Here is a 26326-nt window from a genome sequence, read left to right on the forward strand (position 1 = left end):
CTAGATCTATATGATTGAAAAACTATAACAGTGTGCCACTGAATAGCTCTCTCAAATTCTGAGTTCAGCAATGTCACATTGATGGCTTTACAATCAGCCATGGTGGGTGGATTTATTCCACAGATGTCAGTAAATCCTGTGAATGAGGGCATCTATCTCACCCCTGGCTGAGTGTCAAACATTTACCAGCACATCACTTTCCATCAGTACATCCTTCCACGCTGCACCACACAAAACACTGCACCCCGCTCACCTAGTGAAGACATGAAGACATCAGCTACATCATTTCATCCAATAATTATAAAGGGCAAAGTAAACCTCTCTAGGATTTTTTTCTTTAAACATTTTTTTTTTTGGCTTGGAAGGTTTATTCACACATTTATACATCATCTGTTTCCTCTTTAAATTTCAGAGTAACTTTGGATTTTATAACATGGAGTTAGCATTTAAGGTATGCTATCTCAGAAAGGAGAATACTAGGAAATAATGAGAATTCTACAGTGTTGTTGGTGTTTCTTGGTCTGTGATGTATGGGACAGTATGGAAACCTCCTTGAGTATCCTCCTTTCTATATCACCTTTTATTTCTACAGTTCAGTTCAGTGCAGTTCAGTTCAATCACTCAGTCATGTCTGACTATTTCCTACCCCATGGATTGCAGCACACCAGGCCTCCCTGCCCATCACCAATTCCCAGAACTTACTCAAACTCATGTTCATTGAATCAGTGAAGTCATCCAACCATCTCATCCTCTGTCGTCCCCTTCTCCCACCTTCAACTTTTCCCAGCATCAGGGTCTTTTCAAATGAGTCAGTTCTTCGCATCAGGTGGCCAAGCATTGGAGTTTCAGCTCTTGCATCAGTCCTTCCAGTGAATATTCAGGAATGATTTCCTTTACGATGGATTGGTTGGAGAGTCCAAGGGATTCTCAAGAGTCTTCTCCAACACCACAGTTCAAAAGCATCAATTCTTCGGTGCTTAGCTTTCTTGATAGTCCAACTCTCACATCCATACACAGCTACTGGAAAACCCAGAGCTTTGACTACATGGACCTTTGTCGGCAAAGTAATGTCTCTGCTTTTTAATATGCTGTCTAGGTTGGTCATAACTTTTCTTTCAAGGAGCAAGCATCTTTTAATTTCATGGCTGCAGTCACCATCTGCAATGATTTTGGAGCCCAAAAAAGTAAAGTCTGTCACTGTTTCCATTGCTTTCCCATCTATTTGCCATGAAGTGATGGGACCAGATGCCATGATCCTAGTTTTCCAAATGTTGAGTTTTAAGCCAACTTTTTCATTCTCCTCTTTCACTTTCATCAGGAGGCTCTTTAGTTTTTTGCTTTCTGCCATAAGTGTGGTGTCATCTGCATATCTGAGGTTATTGATATTTTTCCTGGCAATCTTGATTCCAGCTTGTGCTTCATCCAGCCCAGTGTTTCTCATGACGTACTCTACATATAAGTTATGTAATCAGGGTGACAATGTACAGCCTTGACGTACTCCTTTCCTGATTTGGAACCAGTCTGTTGTTCCATGTCCAGTTCTAACTGTTGCTTCTTGATCTGCATACAGATTTCTGAGGTGGCAGATCAGGTGATCCGGTAATCCCATCTCTTGAAGAATTTCCCACCATTTGTTGTGATCCACACAGTCAAAGGCTTTGGCATAGTCAATAAAGCAGAAGTAGATGTTTTTCTGGAACTCTCTTGCTTTTTTGATGATCCAACAGATGGTGGCAATTTGATCTCTGGTTCCTCTGCATTTTCTAAATCCAGCTTGAACATCTGGAAGTTCACAGTTCACGTACTGTTGAAGCCTGGCTTGGAGAATTTTGAGCATTACTTTGCTAGTGTGTGAGATGAGTGCAATTGTGTGGTAGTTTGAGCATTCTTTGCCATTGCCTTTCTTTGGGATTGGAATGAAAACTGACCTTTTCCAGTCCCATGACCACTGCCGAGTTTTCCATATTTGCTGGCATATTGAGTGCAGCACTTTCACAGCATCATTTTTCAGGATTTGAAACAGTTCAACTGGAATTCCATCACCTCAACTAGCTTTGTTCGTAGTGATGCTTCCTAAGGCCCACTTGACTTCTTCAAAAGATGGGAATACCAGACCACCTGACCTGCCACCTCAGAAATCTGTATGCAGATCAGGAAGCAACAATTAGAACTGGACATGGAACACTAGACTGGTTCCAAATCGGGAAAGGAGTACGTCAAGGCTGTACATTGTCACCCTGATTACATAACTTATATGCAGAGTACGTCATGAGAAACACTGGGCTGGATGAAGCACAAGCTGGAATCAAGATTGCCAGGAAAAATATCAATAACCTCAGATATGCAGATGACACCACACTTATGGCAGAAAGCAAAGAAGAACTAAAGAGCCTCCTGATGAAAGTGAAAGAGGAGAATGAAAAAGTTGGCTTAAAACTCAACATTTGGAAAACTAGGATCATGGCATCTGGTCCCATCACTTCATGGCAAATAGATGGGAAAGCAATGGAAACAGTGACAGACTTTACTTTTTTGGGCTCCAAAATCATTGCAGATGGTGACTGCAGCCATGAAATTAAAAGATGCTTGCTCCTTGAAAGGAAAGTTATGACCAACCTAGACAGCATATTAAAAAGCAGAGACATTACTTTGCCGACAAAGGTCCATGTAGTCAAAGCTCTGGGTTTTCCAGTAGCTGTGTATGGATGTGAGAGTTGGACTATCAAGAAAGCTAAGCACCGAAGAATTGATGCTTTTGAACTGTGGTGTTGGAGAAGACTCTTGAGAATCCCTTGGACTCTCCAACCAATCCATCGTAAAGGAAATCATTCCTGAATATTCACTGGAAGGACTGATGCAAGAGCTGAAACTCCAATGCTTGGCCACCTGATGCGAAGAACTGACTCATTTGAAAAGACCCTGATGCTGGGAAAAGTTGAAGGTGGGAGAAGGGGACGACAGAGGATGAGATGGTTGGATGACTTCACTGATTCAATGAACATGAGTTTGAGTAAGTTCTGGGAATTGGTCATGGACAGGGAGGCCTGGTGTGCTGCAGTCTATGGGGTGGAAAATAGTCACACATGACTGAGCACCTAAACTGAACTGAAGGTGAAGGTCGTGAGATAAATCTTGATTATTGTTCTTAATAAGGGAGCTTTTTTCCCGATTTTGGAGCCAATCCCTGGTATTTTGTAATAGATTTGTTTTGGGGGGGTTTTGTTTGTTTGTTTGTTTTGCTAATAAAACTTCTCCAAAGATTTGGCCCTCTAGTGCATTATGGAAACAGGAGTCTTAGATGTCTGTCTCTCATAATAACCTGGTAGTGCATTTCTATTAACCTTCAAGTTAATCCTTTTTATATGGCATTCTACCTCCTTAAGAAACATTAGAGCATTTTAGAATTTCTTAGTCTTTTAACCATTTTTGTTTGCTTTTCCCACCATTTTGTTTTGTTATTTCTAAAACATTCTATACTTCCTGCCATTGCTATTAACTTAACACTCCTTTTTCTGCTCAGTTGACAAGTCCTGGTGAGTACAATGAATTCCACCTTCTCGTTGACTTTGGTTCCAGTGAAAGGTCCTTGGGAAAAAGGATCATTGGGCTTCCCAGGTGGCGCTAGTGGTAAGGAATCCACCCGCCAGTGCAGGAGACCTAGGAGAAGTGGCTTTGATCCCTGGGTTGGGAAAATCCCCTGGAAAAGGAAATGGCGCCCCACTCCAGGATTCTTGCCTGGAAAATTTCATGGACAGAGAAGCCTGGCCGGCTGCAGTCCATGGGGCTGAAAAGAGTTGATTGAGATTGATCACAAAGGGTCATTATTTTTGAGTTGGGATCTGTTTTGGCATATCCAGCTTAATAATTTTCTTTTCTTTTCTTTTGGAAGGTATGACTTGTCAACAAACAAGGTTAACTCTGACTTTTCTAGATGAGTTTCTAATCTATTTGTTCAGGGGATGGACTGGTCTTGGACAGAGGTTAGATAGTCATGAATTATTCCTTCTGACAAAAGAAGGAAACTAGCAGGATTTCAAGTATTACTATCAAGGAAGAAAATGAGTGAGGAAGAAAATAATAGAATTTCATGTGAGGTAAGCCTACCTGCTAAGAAATAAAGTGTCTTTTTAGTAGGCAACAATGATTGTATATCATGAGAAGGAAGGAGGACTTAGTTAGCAGTAGCCTTTACTAATTTCTTTCCTGGTAGCTCAGATGGTAAAAGCATCTGCCTACAGTGTGGGAGACCTGGGTTCAATCCTTGGGTTGGGAAGATCCCTTGGAGAAGGAAATGGCAACCCACTCCAGTACTCTTGCCTGGGAAATCCCATGGATGCAGAAGCCTGGTAGGCTACAGTACATGGGGTTGCAAAGAGTCGGATACAACTGAGTGACTTCACTTTTCTACCAATTTACCTGCAGTGACTATTAACCTACAACCAGGAAGTTGAACTTTTAACACAGGGTCAAGAGAAAAACTATAGCAAACTTCTCTCTGAAAAATAACATGAAACTGAGTCAAAATGATAAGGGTTTGTCCGAATTGTTTATGCGTGGTTATGTAGAAAGACTTAAGATAGTAAGCTGACCCAGGGTAAGAAGATGCCAAAAAACTAATCACTTTGTTTTTCTAAAATTTATTTTATTGAAGTATACCAGCATCAGAGTCTTTTCCAATGAATCAACTCTTCGCATGAGGTGGCCAAAGTACTGGAGCTTCAGCTTTAGCATCATTCCTTCCAAAGAAATCCCAGGGTCAATCTCCTTCAGAATGGACTGGTTGGATCTCCTTGCAGTCCAAGGGACTCTCAAGAATCTTCTCCAACACCACAGTTCAAAAGCATCAATTCTTCGGTGCTCAGCCTTCTTCACAGTCCAACTTTCACATCCATTCATGACCACAGGAAAAACCATAGCCTTGACTAGACGGACCTTCGTCGGCAAATTAATATCTCTGCTTTTGAATATGCTATCTAGGTTGGTCATAAGGGGCAGGAGGAGAAGGGGACGACCGAGGATGAGATGGCTGGATGGCATCATGGACTCGATGGACATGAGTCTCAGTGAACTCCAAGAGATGGTGATGGACAGGGAGGCCTGGCGTGCTGCGATTCATGGGGTCACAAAGAGTCGGACACGACTGAGCGACTGAACTGAACTGAACTGATACTTGATTTAGAATGCTGTGTTAATTTCTGCAAAGCACTTGAGTTGTATACATATGTGTGTGCGTGTGTGTATATATATATATGTATATACACACACATATATTCTTTTTCCTTCTGCTTTTCCATCATGGTTTACCACAGGATATTGAATACAGTTCCCCATACGATTCAGTAGGACCTTGTTTACCCATCCTATATATAATAGTTTGCATCTGAAGAGCTAATTTTAAAATCACAAAATGCCAGCTCACATTTAGGTTCCAAGGCAGAGATTTTATTTCCGATAACTTGATTAAATCACAAAGAGATCTGGTGATTTTAGAACAGCTGGTAACTAACTGCCTGCAATAGCTATCACACCTCAGAAATCCTCTTAATTTACTCTGAATTAAGTCTGAATAATTGGCCTGGAAATTTTTTGAATGGTTTTTAGTCTGTCCAAAATGAGGGTAACTCAGTAAATCCGCATTTAGGATAGATCTTGTCATGGGTGATATATTTTGTTTTGACAAAATTGTGACATTCCTTCTAACTTAAAGCCCTTTCTGAGTTAAAACTCTTAAGAAGATTAATGAAGTTAATTAAGAGGGCTCAACTCATCTTCAGAATCTAATAAGAGGTCATCCACGTATTGAGTAATAGAATTGCAAGGAAAGTTAAGATCCAAAATGTCCTAGGCAGGGTCTTATGAAAAAAAGAAAATCAGGAGGGCACTTCATTAAATCACTGAAGCATAACTGTCAAGACATATTGCTGAGTTTTCCAGGAAAGGATGAGTAGGATTAAATATTTCAACCTAAACTAAGGAACTACTAAAGAAAGCAGATTTATACTCATAACACAGATTTACAAGTCTAAAATATGTAAACCCACGATAAAATAGCACTTGGGTTGAGTATCACAGGGAAGTAAGGAAAGGCTATTTTACGTATGACTCCAAGGTCCTAAGCATGTCTATATTCTCACCCATCGAATTTCAGGCTGCTATTGTGGCATCCAGCTGGTATTCAGAATGTGCTATGGCACCTTGGCACATTAAGTGTCTTGAGCTGAAAGAGTCTGAGAAAACAGCAGAAGCAAGAAGGTCACTCTGACCTCCCCTTCACTTGTCCTTCTCCCCTAAAAGCAAGATATAAATTTCCCTTATAAAAGGTACCCTCTCTGTACCAGGAAGAAGGAAAACATTTGGGGGAAAGAAATCTACGCCAACAAACTTTGTTAAGCTAACCCTTATCTTCCTAGTTATCATTCATCATTTACTACATTTAACCCAAATCCCCTTGTCTTGTCAACTCTTCACAAATGAATTGTTTCTTTGTCTAAAAGCTATAAAAGCTTCCTGCACTAGTCACCTCTCAGGCCTTCATTCCTTTGTGAAGGCTCTCAGGTCCATGTAAAAATTTGATAAAATGTGTTAATCTGTCTTGTCAGTTTAATTTTCAGACCCAACCAAGGACCCTAATAGTGTTGAGAAAAACTTTCTTCTCCCACAGTCCATTATCAAAAATTTCTTTGCAAAACTGTCATTCAATAGTTAAAGAAATTTCAACCTGTGTATTTAAGAGTAGAGGGCTAAGTGTGTACTTGGTTCCCCCTTCAGAGTACTTTTGGGCTTTCCTGGTACCTCAGATGGTAAAGAATCTGCCTGCAATGCAGGAGACCAGGGTTCCATCCCTGGGTTGGGAAGATCCCCTGGAGAAGGGAATGGCTACCCACTCCAGTCTTCTTGCCTGGAGAATTCCATGGGCAGAGGAGCCTGGTGGGCTACAGTCCACGGGGTCACAAAGAATCAAACATGACTGAGTGACTAACACACTCAGAGCATTTTTATTACCTCCTGAGAAATCTGTATGCAGGTCAGGAAACAAAAGTTAGAACTGGACATGGAACAACAGACTGGTTCCGAACAGGAAAAGGAGCATGTCAAGGCTGTATATTGTTACCCTGCTTTTTTAGCTTATATGCAGAGTACATCAAGAGAAACGCTGGACTGGATGAAGCACAAGCTGGAATCAAGATTGCTGGGAGAAATATCAATGACCTCAGATATGCAGATGACACCACCCTTCTGGCAGAAAGTGAAGAACTAAAGAGCCTCTTGATGAAAGTGAAAGAGGAGAGTGAAAAAGTTGGCTTAAAGTTCAACATTCAGAAAACTAAGATCATGGCATCCGGTCCCGTCACTTCATGGCAAATAGATGGGGAAACAGTGGAAACAGTGTCAGACTTTATTTTGGGGGGCTCCAAAATCACTGCAGATGGTGATTGCAGCCATGAAATTAAAAGACACTTGTGTCAGGTCAACATGGCGGGCCGGCCAGCTGTTTCAGCGTCAAGCAAGTGGCTGGAGGGTATTCGAAAATGGTATTACAACGCTGCCGGGTTCAATAAACTGGGCTTAATGCGAGATGATACAATACATGAGAATGAAGATGTAAAAGAAGCCATAAGAAGGCTTCCTGAGAACCTGTATAATGACAGAGTGTTTCGCATTAAGAGAGCGCTGGACCTCAGCATGAGGCAGCAGATCCTGCCTAAAGAGCAGTGGACAAAATATGAGGAGGATAAATTCTACCTTGAACCGTATCTGAAAGAGGTTATTCGGGAAAGAAAAGAGAGAGAAGAATGGGCAAAGAAATAATTTAGCTGTTCTCAAGTATTTTTATGAAGTTGGTTAAACCTGAAACGTACAATGTAGAACTATTTGGGCTGTAAATGTATTACTTTAAATAAATTTAATTATTGTTGGAAAAAAAAAAAAAGACACTCCTTGGAAGAAAAGTTATGACCAACCTAGACAGCATATTCAAAAGAAGAGACATTACTTTGTCAACAAAGGTCTGTCTAGTCAAGGCTATGGTTTTTCCAGTAGTCATGTATGGATGTGAGAGTTGGACTATAAAGAAAGCTAAGTCCCGAAGAATTGATGCTTTTGAACTGTGGTGTTGGAGAAGACTCTTGAGAGTCCCTTGGACTGCAAGGAAATCCAACCAGTCCATCCTAAAGGAAATCAGTCCTGGGTGTTCATTGGAAGGACTGATGTTGAAGCTGAAACTCCAATATTTTGGCCACTTGATGTGAAGAGCTGACTCATTTGAAAAAACCCTGATGTTGGGAAAGATTGAAGGCAGGAGGAGAAGGGGACGACAGAGGATGAGATGGTTAGATGGTATCACTGACTTAATGGACAATGGAGTTGGGACAATGGAGTTTGAGTGAACTCCGGGAGTTGGTGATGGAAAGGGAGGCCTGGTGTGCTGCAGTTCATGGGATCGCATCAGTGACTGAACTGAACTGAACTGAGCACTATCAAAAAGTTTATTCCTGGGACTTGGTGGTGGTGTGTGCTAAGTCACTTCAGTCATGTCCAGCTCTTTGTGATCCCATGGACTGCAGCCCACTAAGCTCCTCTGTCCAAGGGATTCTCCAGGCAAGAATACTGGAGTGGGTTGCCATCTCCCCAGGAATCTTCCAAACGAAGGGATTGAACCTGCATCTCCTCCATTGCAGGTGGATTCTTTACCACTGAGCCACCAGGAAGCCCCTCCCTGGTGGTCCAGTGGTTAAAACTCCACCTTCCAACACAGAGGGTGCCAGTTTGATCCCTGGTCTTGGAAATAAGGTCCTACATGCTGCAGAGTGAGGCCAAAATTTTTTCAATAATAATAAAATTTTAAAATCTATTCCAATGACTTCTTTGGAAGCTTCTTCATGTTAATCAAAAAACAGAGATGATTGAAATTTGCTCACTTTTTGTTCTAAGGTGCCTGTCTAATGAACAATTGTGTTCTTATCAGAAGCTCCCCACTATCATTCTGCTGGACCCCTGCTTCTGAGTTTATTCCACTATAATCCTAACCCATGCACTTATATTCCTAAGTGATGAGATTTCACCAGGAATAAATTAGAATTACAGTTAAGCTACTTCCTGATTCCTAACTTTCAGGAATGATATGAGATAATAAATACTTGTTGTAATAAGCTTCTTCAGTTTTAGGATAATTTGATAATGAATGGAGTGATTATTCTTCTTTTCATTTGTTTAGTGGGTCACATATTATATTTATATACAAAAACATTATTGTATCTGTTTTATAACTTTTCATTTAAAGGCTAAAACTGCAACAGTTATTTGTTTATTCATTAATTTTAATTTTTTCCAGGGTTAATTATGCCCTGGGTACTATGCTAAGTGTCTTACTCTACGCAGCTTTGATGAAGAACTTAGAAAGATGTTAGATAAGGCATTTAGACCCACATGGAAACCACTTAATAAGAGTTAATTGGGCATTATTATCATTGTTGTTATGGATAGAAAGATCAATAAGTTTCTTGTTGGAAAGGACGTGGAAACAGTATGTACAAAGGACATAATGGATCTGGGGAGCACTTATTCATTTATTTAGCATTTTAATGTGTCAGGCACTATGCCAGTCATGGGCAGAATTATTCCACCAACACTGTTCTTATGGATCTTATCATCTAATGGAAGAGAGAAATACTAGATAAGTAAAGAGGTAAGTATGAGCAGTAATAGGTACTACAAAGGAAGAAAGAAGGATGGAGAGGAAGAGGATGACAGGAGAAATCTACTTAAACAGGATTTAGGGAAGGCTTCTAGGAAAAAATCAGTATTTAAGCTCAGATCTGATGAGTGAAAAACAGATTTACAAACATGGTGAAAAGCAAGGTCTAAGCCGTGGGACAGGACCGGTACATCTGAGCTGTAGAGCATGTGCCAGGAACATTGAGATGTTAGGAAAATGTTGTTACAATGGATTGGTTATTTCAGTAAATTTTCTGGACAAATTATCTGAGCCGGGAAATGGTTCCTTATCCATATTGTTTGGTAATATTTCGTCGCATTGAAAATGTTAGTTGCTCAGTTGTGTCGGACTCCTTGCGACCCCATTTACTGTAGCCCACCAGGCTCCTCTGTCCATGGGATTTGCCAGGTAAGAATACTGGAATGTGTTGCCATTTCCTTCTCCAGGGGGTCTTCTCGACCCAGGCATAAAATCCGGGTCTCCTGCATTGCAGGCAGATTCTTCACCATCTGAGCCACCAGCATTATTTGTCATCATTGCATTGTCTACCCATCACAATGCTTAATAAAGAATGCATTGGAGCCACTGCAAATACCTTCAGGGCTCCAAACAGGAAAGGGCAGGAGAGAATAGATGTGGGAATCACCAGCTGAGATCATCAGATGAGACCATTCAGAAAAAGGCACTGTATGTCTGCATGTCTGTTCTTGTCTTGGAACTAGGTTCAACTGCACCGTTTTTCTGGATTCCACATACATGCGTTAATATACGGTACTTGTTTTTTCTCTTTCTGACTTACTTCGCTCTGTATGACAGACTCTAGGAGAGAACAGATGTGTAGACACAGTGAGGGAAGGGGAGGGTGAAATGAATTGGGAGATTAGGCTCGGCATATATAGACTATCATGCGGAAAATAGCGAGCTAGTGGGGGCTGCTGTGTAGCACAAGGAGCTCAGCTCAGTGCTCTGTGATGACCTGGAGGGGGTGGGGGCGGGAGGGAAAGGAGGCTCAAGGGAGAAGGGGTACATGCATAATAGCTGATTCACTTTGTTGTGCAGCAGAAACTAGCACAACAATGTAAAGCAACGATACTCCATAAAAAAAGAGAGAAAGGCAACGTAAATTATATCCCTGTCTTAACAAAATATGCGGCTATGTATTGTTGCCAGGCAGCAAGGAAACAGATATTACAGGATGGAAAATTAGAGACCCTTGTTGTGTTTTGGCTAACCATTAGATAAAACTGGCGCTTGTGATGACTTAAAAGGCAAACCTATAGCTTTGGGGCAAGTAGTTAGAAAAAAGCAAAGTGGAACTTCCCTGGGATCCAGAGGTTGAAAATCCACCTTGCAATGCAGGGGACAAGGGTTTGATCCCTGGTCAGGGAAGATCCCACATGCCGCAGGGCAAGTAAGCCTGGGTACCAGAACTACTGAGCCTATGCTCTGGAGCCCTCAAGCCATAACTACTGAAGCCCTCACATCACCACTAGGGTAGCCCCTGCTCTCCGCAACTAGAGAAACCCTGCATGCAGCAACAAAGATCCAGTATAGCCAGAAATAAATCAATCAATAAATATTTAAAGCAACAACAAAGTTAATTTAAAAAAAAGAGTGATGATGTGCATTGGCTGCTTTATTGCTGTTTTTTGGCAAGGAGTTACGAAAAATAGTGAAACAAGAAAAACGACTTACAAGTAGGTAATTCAGCCTTGTTTTATGAACTAAGACCATACCCTGCAGCCCAACCGTTTCTATGCACCAAAAAGCAAATTATTATGCAGTCTCTCTAAAAGTCTCCACTGAGTATCCCAATATTATTGGCCAGACAACGGAAGTCAGCTGAGCAGAAAAGACCAGCTAAAGGGTGCTGCATTCTCACGTAAACCCGGTTTTCCAGACGGCTTCAAAGTGGCTGCCACTCAATTGAGGGATGGAGACATGGGCCAAGCACAGAAACTAGTAAATAAGATGCTGCTGCCTTAAGAACTATAACAAGAGTAGCTCTTTGGCTATGAATATTTTTGTGTGAACTAACAAAACTAAAAGCAAAAATACCAAAAACCATGTTTTGATGAAATTTCATCATCAATGTTGTAAGCACCCCTTCAGAGGCCACATGAAAACCCATTACCCAAAATTTGGTTTGAATGTTGAGACTAATAACCATACACACATCAAGAGGGAATGAAAAGGTTTATTATTCACATAATGAATGAGACTTTCTAGGAGAGTGGAGCAGTTCCCAAGCAGATCCAAAAGTGACTTGACTGGGTTGGCTTTATTATTCTTAGGGTGTGGGGCAGGGAGAGGGCTCCTGCGAGCAGGCCAGGGCTTGTATGATTTGAACTTCCCACCGAGGTCAAAGGAGGGGGTACCCAGGCTCACTAATCAGCTTGCCCAGATATGGAGCAGAAGGGGGAAGGAAAAGGGGAGCAGAAAGGGAAAGGTGTTAGCATCCCAACATCAAAAACAGAGTCAGACTCCTTACTGCAGTCAATTAAACACCAACCCTATAGACTTGAAAAATCTGCATCGGTTCAGTCTCTAAAGAAATCTAGGTCTACTCCACAAATCTGCACCAGCAGGTGAAGGCCTGCAATAGCTGTGATGCCTCCCAAAGACTTCAGATGTGGCTATGGAGTCTGATGAGCAAGAATCCCCTAGAAGTCCAAGTAGAGGACCGTGGACAAAGGAGTTTTTCCCAGAGAGAAAGGTCTAACCAAGGGCTGTACATCTGCCAGGGCAGCAGATCTTTGTCATCCCTGCCCAGATTTTCATCGTAGCATGGGCCACTGACAGCTGCCCATCATTCCTGTCTTTAACTCTAGTATCATTCTCCCCGTTTCCTTTTTACCTGGAGCTTTAATAGGACATATGTCCCTCTAGCTGGAGACAACGCGGCCCAGTCTTCCTTGAAGCAAGGTATACTTATGTAATCAGTATTCACGGATGAGCAAAGTGATGGCTGGAACTTCCTAAAAAGGAAGCTTTGGGTTGGCCGAAAACACTTGTACAGATTTCTCCAAAAGGTTAATACCTTATGAAAAAACCAGAATGAACTTTTGGTCAGCCCAATAGCTAGCTCCCAAATTGCTCTCTTTTCACGGTCTGCAGAATGGGTGAGTATCTTTGAGCCAGCTTTGACCACGGGATGAATAACACCTTTGGTAATGAGAGGACAAAGTAGACAAACTTGGGTTCCTGCATTACCTTAAGAAACAGACCTGCCCTCCCTGACCTGGATGACTTCTCTCGTCTGGATTGCCATATGAGAAAGAAAGAAATTTCTGTCTTACTTGAGTCATCATATTTGGGGGTTTCTGCTCCAGCAGCTTATACCATTTCCTCATTTATATTTACAAAAAAGAGAGTTGAAATATTAAGAAGTTAAGCTTCTTTGTCTTCTGTGATCTTAAAAATGTTGTTCCATTGAATTTTATCTTTAATGATAAGTATAAATAAAGTACTTCAAATTTAACTGGCTACAAGCAAGGAAGACTTTAAAAGTATATGTGACCTCAGTAATTCAGCGTGCTTCTCCCTTTTTCCAAAAATCAACCTACAGAATATAACCAGGTATACTCTTTGAGCCTAAATAGAGCATTTATTTAATATAAATGGATGAGTAAAAAACTGGTAAATAAAAACTCACATTAATATATATCAACTTCCCTTACCAACACGTATGTTCACGCACTGTTTTTATCAACTCCCTGTAATCAATTAATTACAGATTATTGGATTTAGATAAAATGGATAAAGAGACTTCATCTACACAATACATCTCCCACAATGTAATGCAATGACGTTGACTTTCTCTGAGGCCCAGTTTCATGTTACTCTGTGCTTCAGAATGGTTCACTTTGTTGCTGAGACAACAGGGATGCTGCAACAGAAAAGTGGGATTGAAGTCAAGGCACTGTAGCTGCCTCAAAGGATGTCATAAATAGTGTGTTCAAGGCTTTTTTCACAGTGAAATCTGTAACACTTGAAATGGAAGAAAAATATCTTACTCATCCAACACCCTAGTCTTCCACAGATGACAATGGTTCTTTCAGTTAGTCGAGTTTTAAATTTAAGAAAACATTGCTATGTGGACCCAAAGTCAGGAAATCATCAAGCCACTAGTATCTTTCTTAGAATGCTGAGCAAAATAATTGAGGGAAGCTTGTCCTTACATTCCAATTTGGCTTTATTCTAACAGAAACACGTCTGAAGAATATAAGAAGAAAGCAAATAGAGTGTATGTTGTCAGTTTTTCCTCAACCAAAAATTTGTACATCTCTTGTAAGCAAAGGTTTGATTCTACATGGTAAATAAAGAGAGGAGCTTAGTCACTTAGATGTGACTGATATTTGGAATCTGAGTTTATGAACAGATGCAAAGAAGTATTGTCTCCTCCATGAACTTTTGATAAAGGCACAGAGAGCTCAGCAGCAGAGTGATGTGAGCTGGCTTGCATCTCCAGGCTTGTCTAGGCAAACATTAACAACTGCAGCAATATTCTCATTTTAAAACTGAAAACATCAAGGCAAGGACAAAGAAATAAAATTAACTGATTTTGATCATTTTTTTTTCCTGACCTAAAAGAAAAATGAAAACAGCATTTAACTAAGCTGAAATGTGTCCTTCACATCATGTACATTCTACTGCAGAGAGACAAAAATCCATCAAAAATAACCTGAACAGATGAATAACGAGGCACAGTGCTCTTAGAGCTGGGACAGGCCTTGTTCAGAATCACCTCCGTAACTTAAGAAATAATCTGGTGAGAAACAATGGAGTGTAGGGAGAATGTTTTCCTCTTTGAGGGTTCCTTGTTGGAGAGTCACAGAAGTGACTGGACACTGAGTCAACAATGCAGTTTTCCCTTTTCAAATAGGAGTCTAAAGGTACTCTTTCATACTAGAGACTGGGGGTTACATTGTGAGGTCAAGATTTGTGCAGGAATCCCTGTGTCCAAGTAAAAGTTTCACCTAGCAAAATCAAATGAAACCCATAAGATCCTTTTTTAAAACCCTGGTGTTCAAAGCATAAAAAAGGAACTAGAAAAGAACACAGACCACTCTACTTTAATATTTTTAGGTAGCATAAATCATAATAGTTTGTATTCTACACTGTACAATTATATACTGTTACTTCCCCGAAGAAAATTAACTTCTATAGGATCTTCTGAAACTGATACTCCATACAGCTCAGAGCTTGACCCTGCAGCTATTGCTACGACACGTGGAAAACAATCGACGAGGTTCCAGGTCTTCCAGTTGTGCCTGCTTCTGCTGTCATTGAGGGGAAGCCTCTCGGAGACCTCTCACAGCCCCTTCCATCTCCTGGGCCGGGAAGCAGGCTCTGCAGGTAGATGTGTGCAGACGAGAGCAGCTGCTGGGCTTCACTTCCCACGAGCCGACTCCCCTTAAGAGAACTTGCGCTTCTTCATCGCTTCTGCCTTGACTGCTAGGCTCTTGGCACAGATGGTCAGGACCACAATGAGAACCCCCACCACGAACGTCACCAGGGGCCACAGGAAGCAGTGCAGGAGGACTATCTCGTCATGCGTGCGATGCAGGAGCACGTCGTCTGGTCTGCAAGACAGTAGAGAAGAGGAAAGAAAGAGCAGTCAACTGCCTGGGCATGGCAGGACTCTTCACAAGCGGGGCTCAGCTTGCTTTCTAGCCCCAAGGGTATCACCATCCTGGAAAATGAAGACTCCACGCTGGCTATAAATACTGTATTTTGTGCTTCAAATCCATTACAGAAAGGTCTGAGGTCCTGAATCAAGTAACTGATGCATATTATTTATAATGCAATTTACATGTGAAATGTCAAAAGTGCAGCGATCTCTTTTTCTATTATTTTCCCCCATTCTTAGTTGCTTAACATATTCCATTTTCTCACTCATCCTTTAACATCTGCTGACTCAGTCTAAAAATTACTTATGAGCTGGCGCTGTCAAACAAAACCAGACCCAAAGGATGTTTGGCTTTTCACCCTTTCACGCATTTTGCCCACCTCCCCAACGCTCCACCTCTGGCAACCACCAATCTAATCTCTAAATCTATAAACTTGGTTGTTTGTTGTTTTTGTTATTTATACGTGTTGACATATTTAGATATAATTCCACATGTAAGTAAAATCGTATGACACATATAAAGACATTTGGTTTTCTTTGACTTATTTCACTTAGCATAATACCCTCAAGGTCCATTCATGTTGTCTAAACAGGCAAGATTTTGTGTTTTTTTATGGTTGAATAGTATTCCACTATATGTACTATATATATATATAAAATCACATTTTCTTTAGCTCCTCCAATTGTTGGACACAGGCTGCTGCCATGTCTTGGCTATTGTAAGTAATGCTGTATTAAACATGCCAGGTACATACATCTTTTCAAATTAGTGTCTTCAATTTCATCAGATAAATACCCAGGAATGAAACTGTTGGATCATATGATAATTCTTTTTTTTTCCTTTTTTTAAAAATGATTATTATTTTTTTTTACTTTACAATATTCCAGAAAAATAAACAACCCAATCAAAAAATGGGCCAAAAAACTAAATAGACATTTCTCCAAAGAAGACATACAGATGGATAACAAACACATGAAAAGATGCTCAACATCACTCATTATCAGAGAAAATCAAAACCACAATGAGGTACCATTTCACACCAGTCAAAATGGCTGCAATCCATGATAGTTCTAATTTTTATTTTTTGAGGAAATATTTCCATACTATTTCCATACTGTTTTCCATACTTCATACTGTTTCCATAGCGGTTGCACTAATTTACACTCCCCTCAACAGTACCCAAACAGTTTTTGTTCCAATCCCAAAGAAGGGCAATGCCAAAGAGTGTTCAAACTACTGCACAACTGCACTCATCTCACACACTAGCAAAGTAATGTTCAAAATTCTCCAAGAAAGGCTTCAGCAGTATGTGAACCTTTCCCTTCTCCACATCTTTACCAATACTTATTATTTTTGTCTCTTTGATTTATTCTGACAGGTATGAGGTGATATTTCATTGTGCTTTTGATTTGCATTTCCCTGATGATGAGTGATGTTGAGCATCTTTTCATGTACCTGCCAAATGATCTTAATTTACACAAAGAGTCAGCTAATAAAAAGGAACACATTTGAGTCAGTTCTAATGAGGTGGATGAAACTGGATCCTGTTATATAGAGTGAAGTAAGTCAGAAAGAGAAAGACAAATACTGTATGTGCTCAGTTACTTCAGTCGTGTCCGACTCTTTGCAGTCGATGGACTGAACCCTTTGTCCATGGGGTTTTCCAGACAAGAATACTGGAGTGGGTTGCTGTACCCTCCTCCAGAGAAATACTGTATATAAACGTATATATATATGGAATTTAGAAAGACAGTTACGACGATCTTATATGCAGGGCAGCAAAAGAGACACAGAAGTAAAGGACAGACTTTTGGACTCTGTGGGAGAAGGCGAGGGTGGGATGATTAGAGAGAATAGCACTGAGACATGTATATTACCATATGTAAAACAGATGACCAGCGCAAGTTCGATGCATGAAGCAGAACACCCAAAGCCAGTGCTCTGGGACAACCCAGAGGAATAGGGTAGGGAGGGAGGTGGGAGGGGGGTTCAGGATGGGGGTACACAGGTGCACCCATGGCTGATTCATACTGATGAATGGCAAAAACCGTCCCAATATTGTAAAGTAATTATCCTTCAATTAAAATAAATAAATTAATTTTAAAAAAGAAACACTTGCATAAGTGTGCTAGAATCAAAGATTAGAAGCAATAATTATGCATCAACACTCATACCCTCTAACAAAACCTTCACATAGATTTTAAAAAAGTCAACTAAAGTCACTATCTGAATTTAGTCATGAAGACCTACGGTGTAGTCTTTGGGTCAACTTCACCACGAACAAACAGTGAATAGTTGGATTTAATGCATTTTCCCATTTGAAACCACTGACCACTTTCTTGATAAATTTTGCAAAGTCTTAACAACATAGCTTAAAATGTGGGGGTTCTTTTTGCAATTCCAACATTGGTCTCATTCACATGAAGTAACAATATCTTCCACAAACCATGATATGTCATCTTTGGCCACTTAGAAAGAGATACTGGGAATTTTGCCTTCATACAAGAGGTTTACATTTTCAAGGTGTTGGGTTGACCAAAAAGTCTGTTCATATTTTTCCATAAAATGGTACAGAAATGCCTGAGGGAACTTTTTGGCCAACCCAATATTTCTATTTTGTCCACGGAAAAGTTTGTTCCATTATACTGGAGTAGCAATGCTTCCACTAGAAAATAAAATAATCCAGTAAAATCAGTCTAATTGCCCTCAAGAGCATCGGAGTCTTTAGAGTACAAAAGCAGTGCATTTAACAGAAGAAGGCATTCCTGAGGCGCTCTCACTAATCACAGCTCTCATAATTCAAGACCTATTTTCCCAGAAGACTGACAAAGAATGCTGGGTATGTCTCTTCTTTCTACAGTGCAGTCATCATGTAGCATTAATAACACTGGTTTGGCAGATTGGCTTTGAAATTACATAATTCTTGCCCTTTTTTGTGCACAGTGTTTCAAATTCTATAAACAAAGTGAGATTTTTATTGACATTTGATTTCAATTAGAATTTGAACTAAGTGAATGCAGAGTCATTGTAACAATTAAGCAAAAATCATTCCAGCTTGCAGAAGTTACTGCTTTTTCTGAATTCTTGTACCAAAACATTGTCTTCAGGACTTGTGCTACCATTCAGAGAAGTCGGCTCAGTATTACGTGGCAGCATGGATAGGAGAGGAGTTTGGGAGAGAATGAATACATGTATAGGTGTGGCTGAGTTCCTTTGCTCTCCACCTGAAACTATCAGGACATTGTTAATCTGCTATACTCCAACATAAAATAAAAAGTTTTTTTTAAAACAGACTTCTGCTACCACTGACTTGTAATTTATATTAATGTGCATATCCTTTGCTCCTGTAAGACCCTTGACTGTGTCATTGTCTGTTATTCTGAACATAGAAGGTGCTTAGTTACAGCTTCCCACTGATCAGGGGAAAACCATCCCAATTGCAGTCTTGTTATCCATGCAAAATTTCAACAAACTTCAAGCCTTCAATGTAAAAAAGTAGAGACCTAGGCCCCAAAATAGGGTGCAACACAGTTCGAGTCATATTTTACAGTCTTTGAAATCCCACCTATAGCACTGCCATGGTTCTTTTTTCAGCTATGAGGGCTCACAGCTGTCAAACTCTCCATCTAAGTGCGTAAGGCAAGTGAAAGCTAAAGCTACCTTGGGATAACCCTCCTTCTTCCCTTCCTTCTTTCTGATTTATTTATGGCTGCATGGGTCTCGATCGCTGCATGGTGTGGCGAATTGGGGCTGCTCTCTAGTTGCAGTGTGCGGGCTTCTCATTGTGGTGGCTTCGCCTGCTGTCGAGCACAAGCTCTAGGCACACAGGCTTCAGTAACTGCAGCACATGGACCCAGCAGTTGTGGCACATGGGCTTCAGAGCAGGCAGGCTTCAACAGCTGTGGTGCATGGGCTTAATCGCTCTGCAGCATGTGGGATCTTCCCAGACAAGGGATTGAACCCATCCGGTCCTCTGCACTGGCAGGAAGATTCTTAACCGCTGGACCACCAGAGAAGTCCCTTTCCTTCCTTCTTACCTTTACTCCTACCTACCTGCCTCCTTACTTTCCTTTCCCCTCTACTTCCCTCCCCTTCTTTCTTGGTTTGTTCTACTCATGCAGATTTGTACAAAGATGATCTAGAGTTTTCATCAAAAGGTGAGTGTATAGTAATGTGAATGTACTTAACACCATAGACTATGTAATCATACATGGCTGAAATAGTTAAAAAAGGGGGAGGTTGGTGGAAGGGGACTTGGATTTTTAATGCTGTTTAATTAATTTGCATGTGACTTCCATAATTAATGTGTTTCGCAGCTAATTTTCTAGTAAACTAATCCAGTATCTCTTCTATGCTTTTTCTAGACATTATGCTTGAGGTTGAATCCTTTACCACAGCACAGGCGTCCGCTCCCCTTACCTGTAGTTTTGCTTTCCATAGTTTCAGTTACCTTGAATCAACTGAGATCTGAAAATATTAAATGGAAAGTCCCAGAAGTAAACAATCCATAAGCCTTAAATTGTGTGCTGTGCTGAGTGTCATGGCAGAATCGCTTGTCATCCTGCTCTGTCCGACCCATGATGTGAATCATTCCTCTGTCCAGAATATCCTACCTGATAGTCACTTAGTAGCTGTCACGGTTATCAGATCTACTGTCACGATATTGCAGTGCTTGTGTTTGAGTCCCTCTTATTTTACTTAATATTAACCGCAAAGCACAAGAGTAGTGACACTGGCAATTCAGATACTCTCTTACTGTGCCTGATTTACAATTGCCATAGGTATTATGTATAGGAAAGAACATAGTACATATAGGGTTCAGTTTCAAGTACTCCCCCACTAGGGGTTTGGAACATAGCCCCCACCTGCAGGTAAGGGGCACCACTGTACTGTACAACTCAGCCAGGAAAACAGTCACAGATGAAAGGTGGTTGGAAGCATTAAACATATTTCTGAAACATAGTTTTGAGGAAAAGAATGAATAAAAGGAGGAAAGAAACAATAACTGGAAATTGCTGGACCCAGATATTTGCTTTATTTAAAAAAACTGTTTAGCATTCCACACCTACTAAAGCCCTTGGGGGAAAATTTGTTTTTAATATTTCAAATGACAAAACAACATCATTCACTTGAGTTAGCCATGTTGAATTTGTAAATGCTTCAAAAGCCTTCTTTGAGGTAGAAATATTATATAAAAATGTACCTGGTGTCTTTAAAAATAACTAGTATCTGTTTCCGTTTCACATGGTCCTAAAATGCTCCACGGTCTCCTTCAATGGGAATGAAGGGTACAGAACATCCTACTTTAGCATAAGGATTATTTTGAAATGAAGACAACTGAGAAGAATCATATTCAAGGAAAGCTCTCCACACTTTCCCTGTTTGCCTGAAAGCAGGACATAAATTTGTAGAGGTATCCCCCTCCTTTCTCTTCCTGGAAGGACAGAAGTTAATCACTGGAGACAACTCTAGACCCTAATAGCCCAGGGATGGCACCAATGGAATCTATAAAATGAACTTTATTAACTCAGCACTTATCTTCTATTAGCTCCTCAAATATTTACCTCCCTACAATATGCTGCCCTAGAAACTCAAGGTCCTTCTCCTTCATCTTGCCACTTCTCTAATCATTTATCGCTTTCTTTTCCTTTTTTTTTTAAAGATGCCATAAGCTCAAGTTCTAACCATCTCTTTGAATCTCACCACTGAGTGCTCCCTTGCATACACATGGTGCGCATGTTACTAGACTTCTCTGTTTAATCAGTCTTTTTTCAGGTTAATTTACAGGGCCTCAGACAATGAACCCCTGGAGTAGGAAATGGCAACCCACTCCAGTATTCTTGCCTAGAAAACTCCATGGACAGAGGAGCCTGGTGAGCTAGAGTTTATGGTGTCTCAAAGAGTCAGAGTCTGAACATGCACATAAACACAAGAAAGGAACCTAAGATGGGTATAAGGAAAAACAGTTTTTCCTCCACTATAGGAAAAACTTATTTCTCTGCAGAGTAATGCTTAAGTCCACATTCAGTTTTAGGTTTTACTGAGATTATCTCTAAATGGTCTTCACGATATAAAGTCTGGCTCTTTCAAATTGGGCAGTTAGTGCCTTAATGGAAGGGAACCCCCAACTCTGCCCCAGCTATCTGCAATTTTATGAGGCAGACTTCAAATGAGTTATCAAAAATTATTCCCCAGGGGATTTGGACTTAGAATTCAGCTTTCCATAATTCCATAATAGTGAGACTAAAGGGAAACATTGGGGAAAAAAAAGAATCATTATTTTCAGCATTTGCAAACTAGATAAATGGCTTGATGAGATCTGAATATTATGTATTAAAATCAGCATGTTGATGAGGATATAGGCAATAAGTAAAAAATTAAAAAAATCAAAAAAGGATGACTACTTTGTATCTGACGACTTCAAAGAAGTAAGCAAGAGATTTCTTTGGGGTTGTATAGAGATGCTAATGGAAAGCACTTCTGTGCCCCGAGGAGGGTGCAGACAAATACCGTAAAATGAGAGTAAGTGCTGTCTGTGCGTTCCCTTAAAAATACTTTCCTAAGGGTTGGACTTACCCTGAATAGAGCTTTGAAAGTATATTGTGAAAACAGTAGCCAGCATTTATTATGTGATTACTACCCTCCAGGTACTCTGGTAGAATATTTAATCTGACTTCATCCTTAAAATAACCCTGTGCTGGAAGAATTTTTAATTGACACTTTACAATCAAAGAAACTGAGGCAAGGAAAAATTGGTTTCCCAGACTTCCCTGGTGGCCCAGTGGCTAAGACTCCACACTCCCGATACAGGGGGCTCAAATTCGATCCCTGATCAGGGAACTAGATCTTACATGCCGCAACTAAGAGTTCACATGCTGCAACTAAGACCTGGTACAGGCAAATAAATAAATATTAAAATAAAAATAAAGAAAGAAAGGTTAGTTTTCCCAAGTTTACACAACTTACAATGATACAATGATTTGAAACTCTATCAGTATGATTTTTAAACCTGTACTACTTACTCCTTGGCCAGCTTTTCTCAAACTGGAATCACCTTGCTTTTTGTTGAAATGTATCTTCCTGGGTTTCAATCCCTGGTTCACTATATCAGAATTGGAGGTTGTGGTATCCAGAAATATGCATTTTTAAGAAGCTCCTATGTGATTCTAATACCTAATAAAGTTTAATAAGCACTGTGAAAAATTCTATTAGTTAAAAAAAATGAGGGTGAAACATGAGGTTGTTTAGCTGGCTATTTCTGAAACTACCTAATTGATCCTTCAGTCCATTTTCATGACTGCCTCATACTTTTGCGCATGTGCACTGCACAAAATGTGCCCTGGGGGACTTCCCTGGTCGTCCAGAGGTTAAGACTTTGCCTTCCAACGCAGGGGTTGCAGGTGCGATTCCTGGTCAGGGAGCTAAGATCCCAGATGCCTTGCCACCAAAAAACCAAACACAAAACAGAAGCAATACTGTAACAAATTCAATAAAGACTTTAAAAGTGGTCACATTAAAAAAAGTTTTTTTTTAAATACAATAAAGGTGCCCTGAGATAAGACAGGAGTGGGGAGCAGGAGGGCTGGCAATGGGAGGAGAGATGGGGTGGAAATCTAGATCTGAATGCTAGATTTGCCTAGGGTTAGGGGGGTGGTCCTTTGTTGTAATTGGTAAAAAAGCACCCTATAGCCTAGCAACTGACCTAGTGATACCAGACAGGAAGACAAAGATTTGGTGTCTATCATCCTCAATATAAAAAACTGATTCCCTTTGATTTTGTCTCACCAAAGGAGATTTCCACCCCACAATGCTTGTTCTTTTGGCTAACAGGGAGAAAAAATGTTGATAATCTCTTTTTTTAATGGAGTGGAAAATTTCTTAAACTTATCTTAACCAGTTCACATAAAAATCTGAACTGCAATGGCACCCCACTCCAGTCCTCTTGCCTGGAAAATCCCATGGACAGAGGAGCCTGGTAGGCTGCAGTCCATGGGGTCGCTAAGGGTCGGACACGACTGAGCGACTTCACTTTCACTTTTCACTTTCATGCACTGGAGAAGGAAATGGCAACCCACTCCAGTGTTCTTGCCTGGAGAATCCCAGGGACTGGGGAGCCTGGTGGGCTGCCATCTATGGGGTCGCACAGAGTCGGACACGACTGAAGCGACTTAGCAGCAGCAGCAGCATCACATGATGGTAACAGTCCCCACTGAAAGACAAGACGATCTCCTTCAAAGTGCTTTCTCCATGAAGATCTTATAGGAAACAGAGATCTTTCTAGATTTACGATCACACATACTTCTTATCTGAGCACAGAAACTTCCTTTTCATACGGGCCACCAGAACATTAAAATTTTCCCATCTCCAGCAAGACTATGTTGACTTTTTTGGTGCCAATCAGACCTTTCATGCTTTGTCTTATTTTTTTCAGACCTTTCTAATTTATCTTGCAAAATTCTGTGAATCTTTAGAGCACTCATTGAACCTTTCTTAGAATAGGCGTGTATCAATTATATACATTTACACATCAGGTATACAATAAACATTGGAAATTATTTTAGTTGCCAAGCTTTACCCATATTTTTATGAAGAAGAATAGGCTACCTCACTACTGAAAATTGCACTTAAGTATTTTGATGAAATCTCATTTCAGAGTCTACAAATGCCTCATCATTATCACAATCACAGAATAATTCTGCAGGCATAATGTCAGTTCATATATGCCAGGCCTCTGGTATAGCAGCATAGCCAAATGACATAAAAAAGGTCATGATTTCATCTTTTGAACCTTTTGAAGAGATTCTATCTATTCCTGCTCTAAATCTTATTTATTATTGGTAACATGACCTACTTTAAAAAAAAAAATCTGAAACAGATAAAAATAAAAACAAAAAAACTTAAATACAATAAAATCTTTAAATTGACAGTAAAGAACAAGTACAATGTAATTAGGATAGAGATAAAACAGAAATCCCAGGCTAAGAAAAGCTCCTGCCTTAAAGCATAAGTGGAACTTACCTCTCGAGCATCCCAGTGCCCAAGGAAAAAAGAACAGAGATGAGTTACACATTGTCATTATATAAAAAAAAAGAAATGTGTCAGTTCACCAGATTGAACTTTTTGCTAATGCTAACCTCCATAAATTAGGTTGTGTGCATTTTCACATGAAGCAATCTGTATAACACATTTAAAGTCCCTTAACAGCAGGTTTACAAAGCTGGTTAATGAAACCATGTTAGGGGTTTTCAAACACTGATTTCAAGGTCTCAGTTCTCCTGAGGTTTTAAATAAGTTTTCAGGCGAGGTTGATGATTACTCACATTTGGTAATACATGACCTAAACATTATTTTACTCCCAGTTTTACTAAACCGCACACACCTAAAGTACACAGTCTAATGAGTTTCACAGTATACACCTGTGAAACCATCACCAAAATCAAGCTGGTAGATGTATCCCTTGCTGCCAAAGTTTCTTTGTACTCTCCGATAAGCCCTCCCTGTCACTCATACCCCGGAGAAGACAATGGTACCCCACTCCAGTACTCTTGCCTGGAAAATCCCATGGACAGAGGAGCCTGGTGGGCTGCAGTCCATGGGGTCATAAGAGTCGGACACGGCTGAGCGACTTCACTTTCACTTTTCACTTTCATGCATTGGAGAAGGAAATGGCAACCCACTCCAGTGTTATTGCCTGGAGAATCCCAGGGATGGAGGAGCCTGGTGGGCTGCCGTCTATGGGGTCGCACAGAGTCAGACACGACTGAAGTGATTTAGCAGCAGCAGCAGTCACTCATACCCACACCTCCTACCAACAATGCTTTTTAAATATCAAATGTATCAGTCTGGTTTTCCACAATAACAAGAGCAAGTCATTCAAGACTGAAATCACTGAAAAGCAGTCTCGGTTATGGGTTGAAAGGAGAGTCTTCTGTCAGGTTAGATTCCTGACATTGAAGTGACAACACATTTTATATCTAATACTGAAGAACCTGACATGTATTCATTCCCAGAGAACTTTGCATGGAGTTGGGCTTCAGTGTTTGAAAGTTTTCTATAAAAGTCTCTAATGTATAGACAAATATTCAGTTGATATAAATCCCTGGCAGTTCAGTGGTTAAGACTTGGTGCTCTCACTGTCGTGGGCCCTGGGTTTGATTCCTGGTTGGGGAATTAAGATCCCACAAGCTGTGCAGCATGGCCAAAAATAAATAAATGAATAAAATAAAAACAAATATTCAATTGAATTGCCACAGATGCGAGGTGGCTATGACACACAAGATTTTCAGGTAGGAACTCTTATTTAATCATTGATACCTAATCTGGAAAACTTTAATGTGGGTATTCTTAAATGTTTCTGTTTTCAGCAACATTGAAACTCAAATGTTTCAAGTTTCAGAGCACATGGCTCTATAACCTGTGCTCGCTGCTGCTGCTGCTGCTGCTAAATCGCTTCAGTTGTGTCCCACTCTGTGCGACCCCATAGACGGCAGCCCACCAGGCTCCCCCGTCCCTGGGATTCTCCAGACAAGAACACTGGAGTGGGTTTGCCATTTCCTTCTCCAATGTATGAAAGTGAAAAGTGAAAAGTGAAAGTGAAGTCACTCAGTCGTGTCCGAATCTTTACGATCCCACGGACCGCAGCCCACTAGGCTCCTCCGTCCATGGGATTTTCCAGGCAAGAGTACTGGAGTGGGGTGCCATCTAGAAGACCAAATTAAAATGTACCCCATGAAGAAACTGACTTGATCCACTGATTTGTGATTTTTTAAAAAATTGCTTGCTACCTATAGATGTTGAAGATTAGCCAGTAAAAACACTGAATTTGGTTTTGGCATAATTGAGCTGTCCTTACTAAGAGTAATTAACCAATGTGTTTATTTAGTTACTGTCTGAAGCAAACATAAGAACTTGGCAAGAGAGGACAAAGCATGTTAATTGTCCTCTCTTATAAAGGATTGTATATCTTCTTATACAATCA

General features: G+C 40.4%; 1 protein-coding gene and 1 pseudogene across 2 annotated transcripts in view; one reads left to right on the forward strand and one right to left on the reverse strand.

The window, feature by feature from the left end:
* On the forward strand, positions 7460-7915 carry LOC102184502 (annotated as a pseudogene). The gene has a single exon (XR_001918053.1). The product of XR_001918053.1 is annotated as a cytochrome b-c1 complex subunit 7 pseudogene (transcript).
* The window catches only part of KCNMB4 (potassium calcium-activated channel subfamily M regulatory beta subunit 4), a 77569-nt gene continuing 63137 nt past the window's right edge, over positions 11895-26326 (reverse strand). The window contains exon 3 of the mRNA XM_005680231.3: positions 11895-15300. Coding sequence (XP_005680288.2) covers positions 15132-15300 — 169 coding nt within the window. The 3' untranslated portion in view covers positions 11895-15131. The remainder of the gene's footprint in view (positions 15301-26326) is intronic.

This window comes from Capra hircus, chromosome 5, assembly GCF_001704415.2.
Source record: "Capra hircus breed San Clemente chromosome 5, ASM170441v1, whole genome shotgun sequence".
Lineage (NCBI taxonomy): Eukaryota > Metazoa > Chordata > Mammalia > Artiodactyla > Bovidae > Capra > Capra hircus.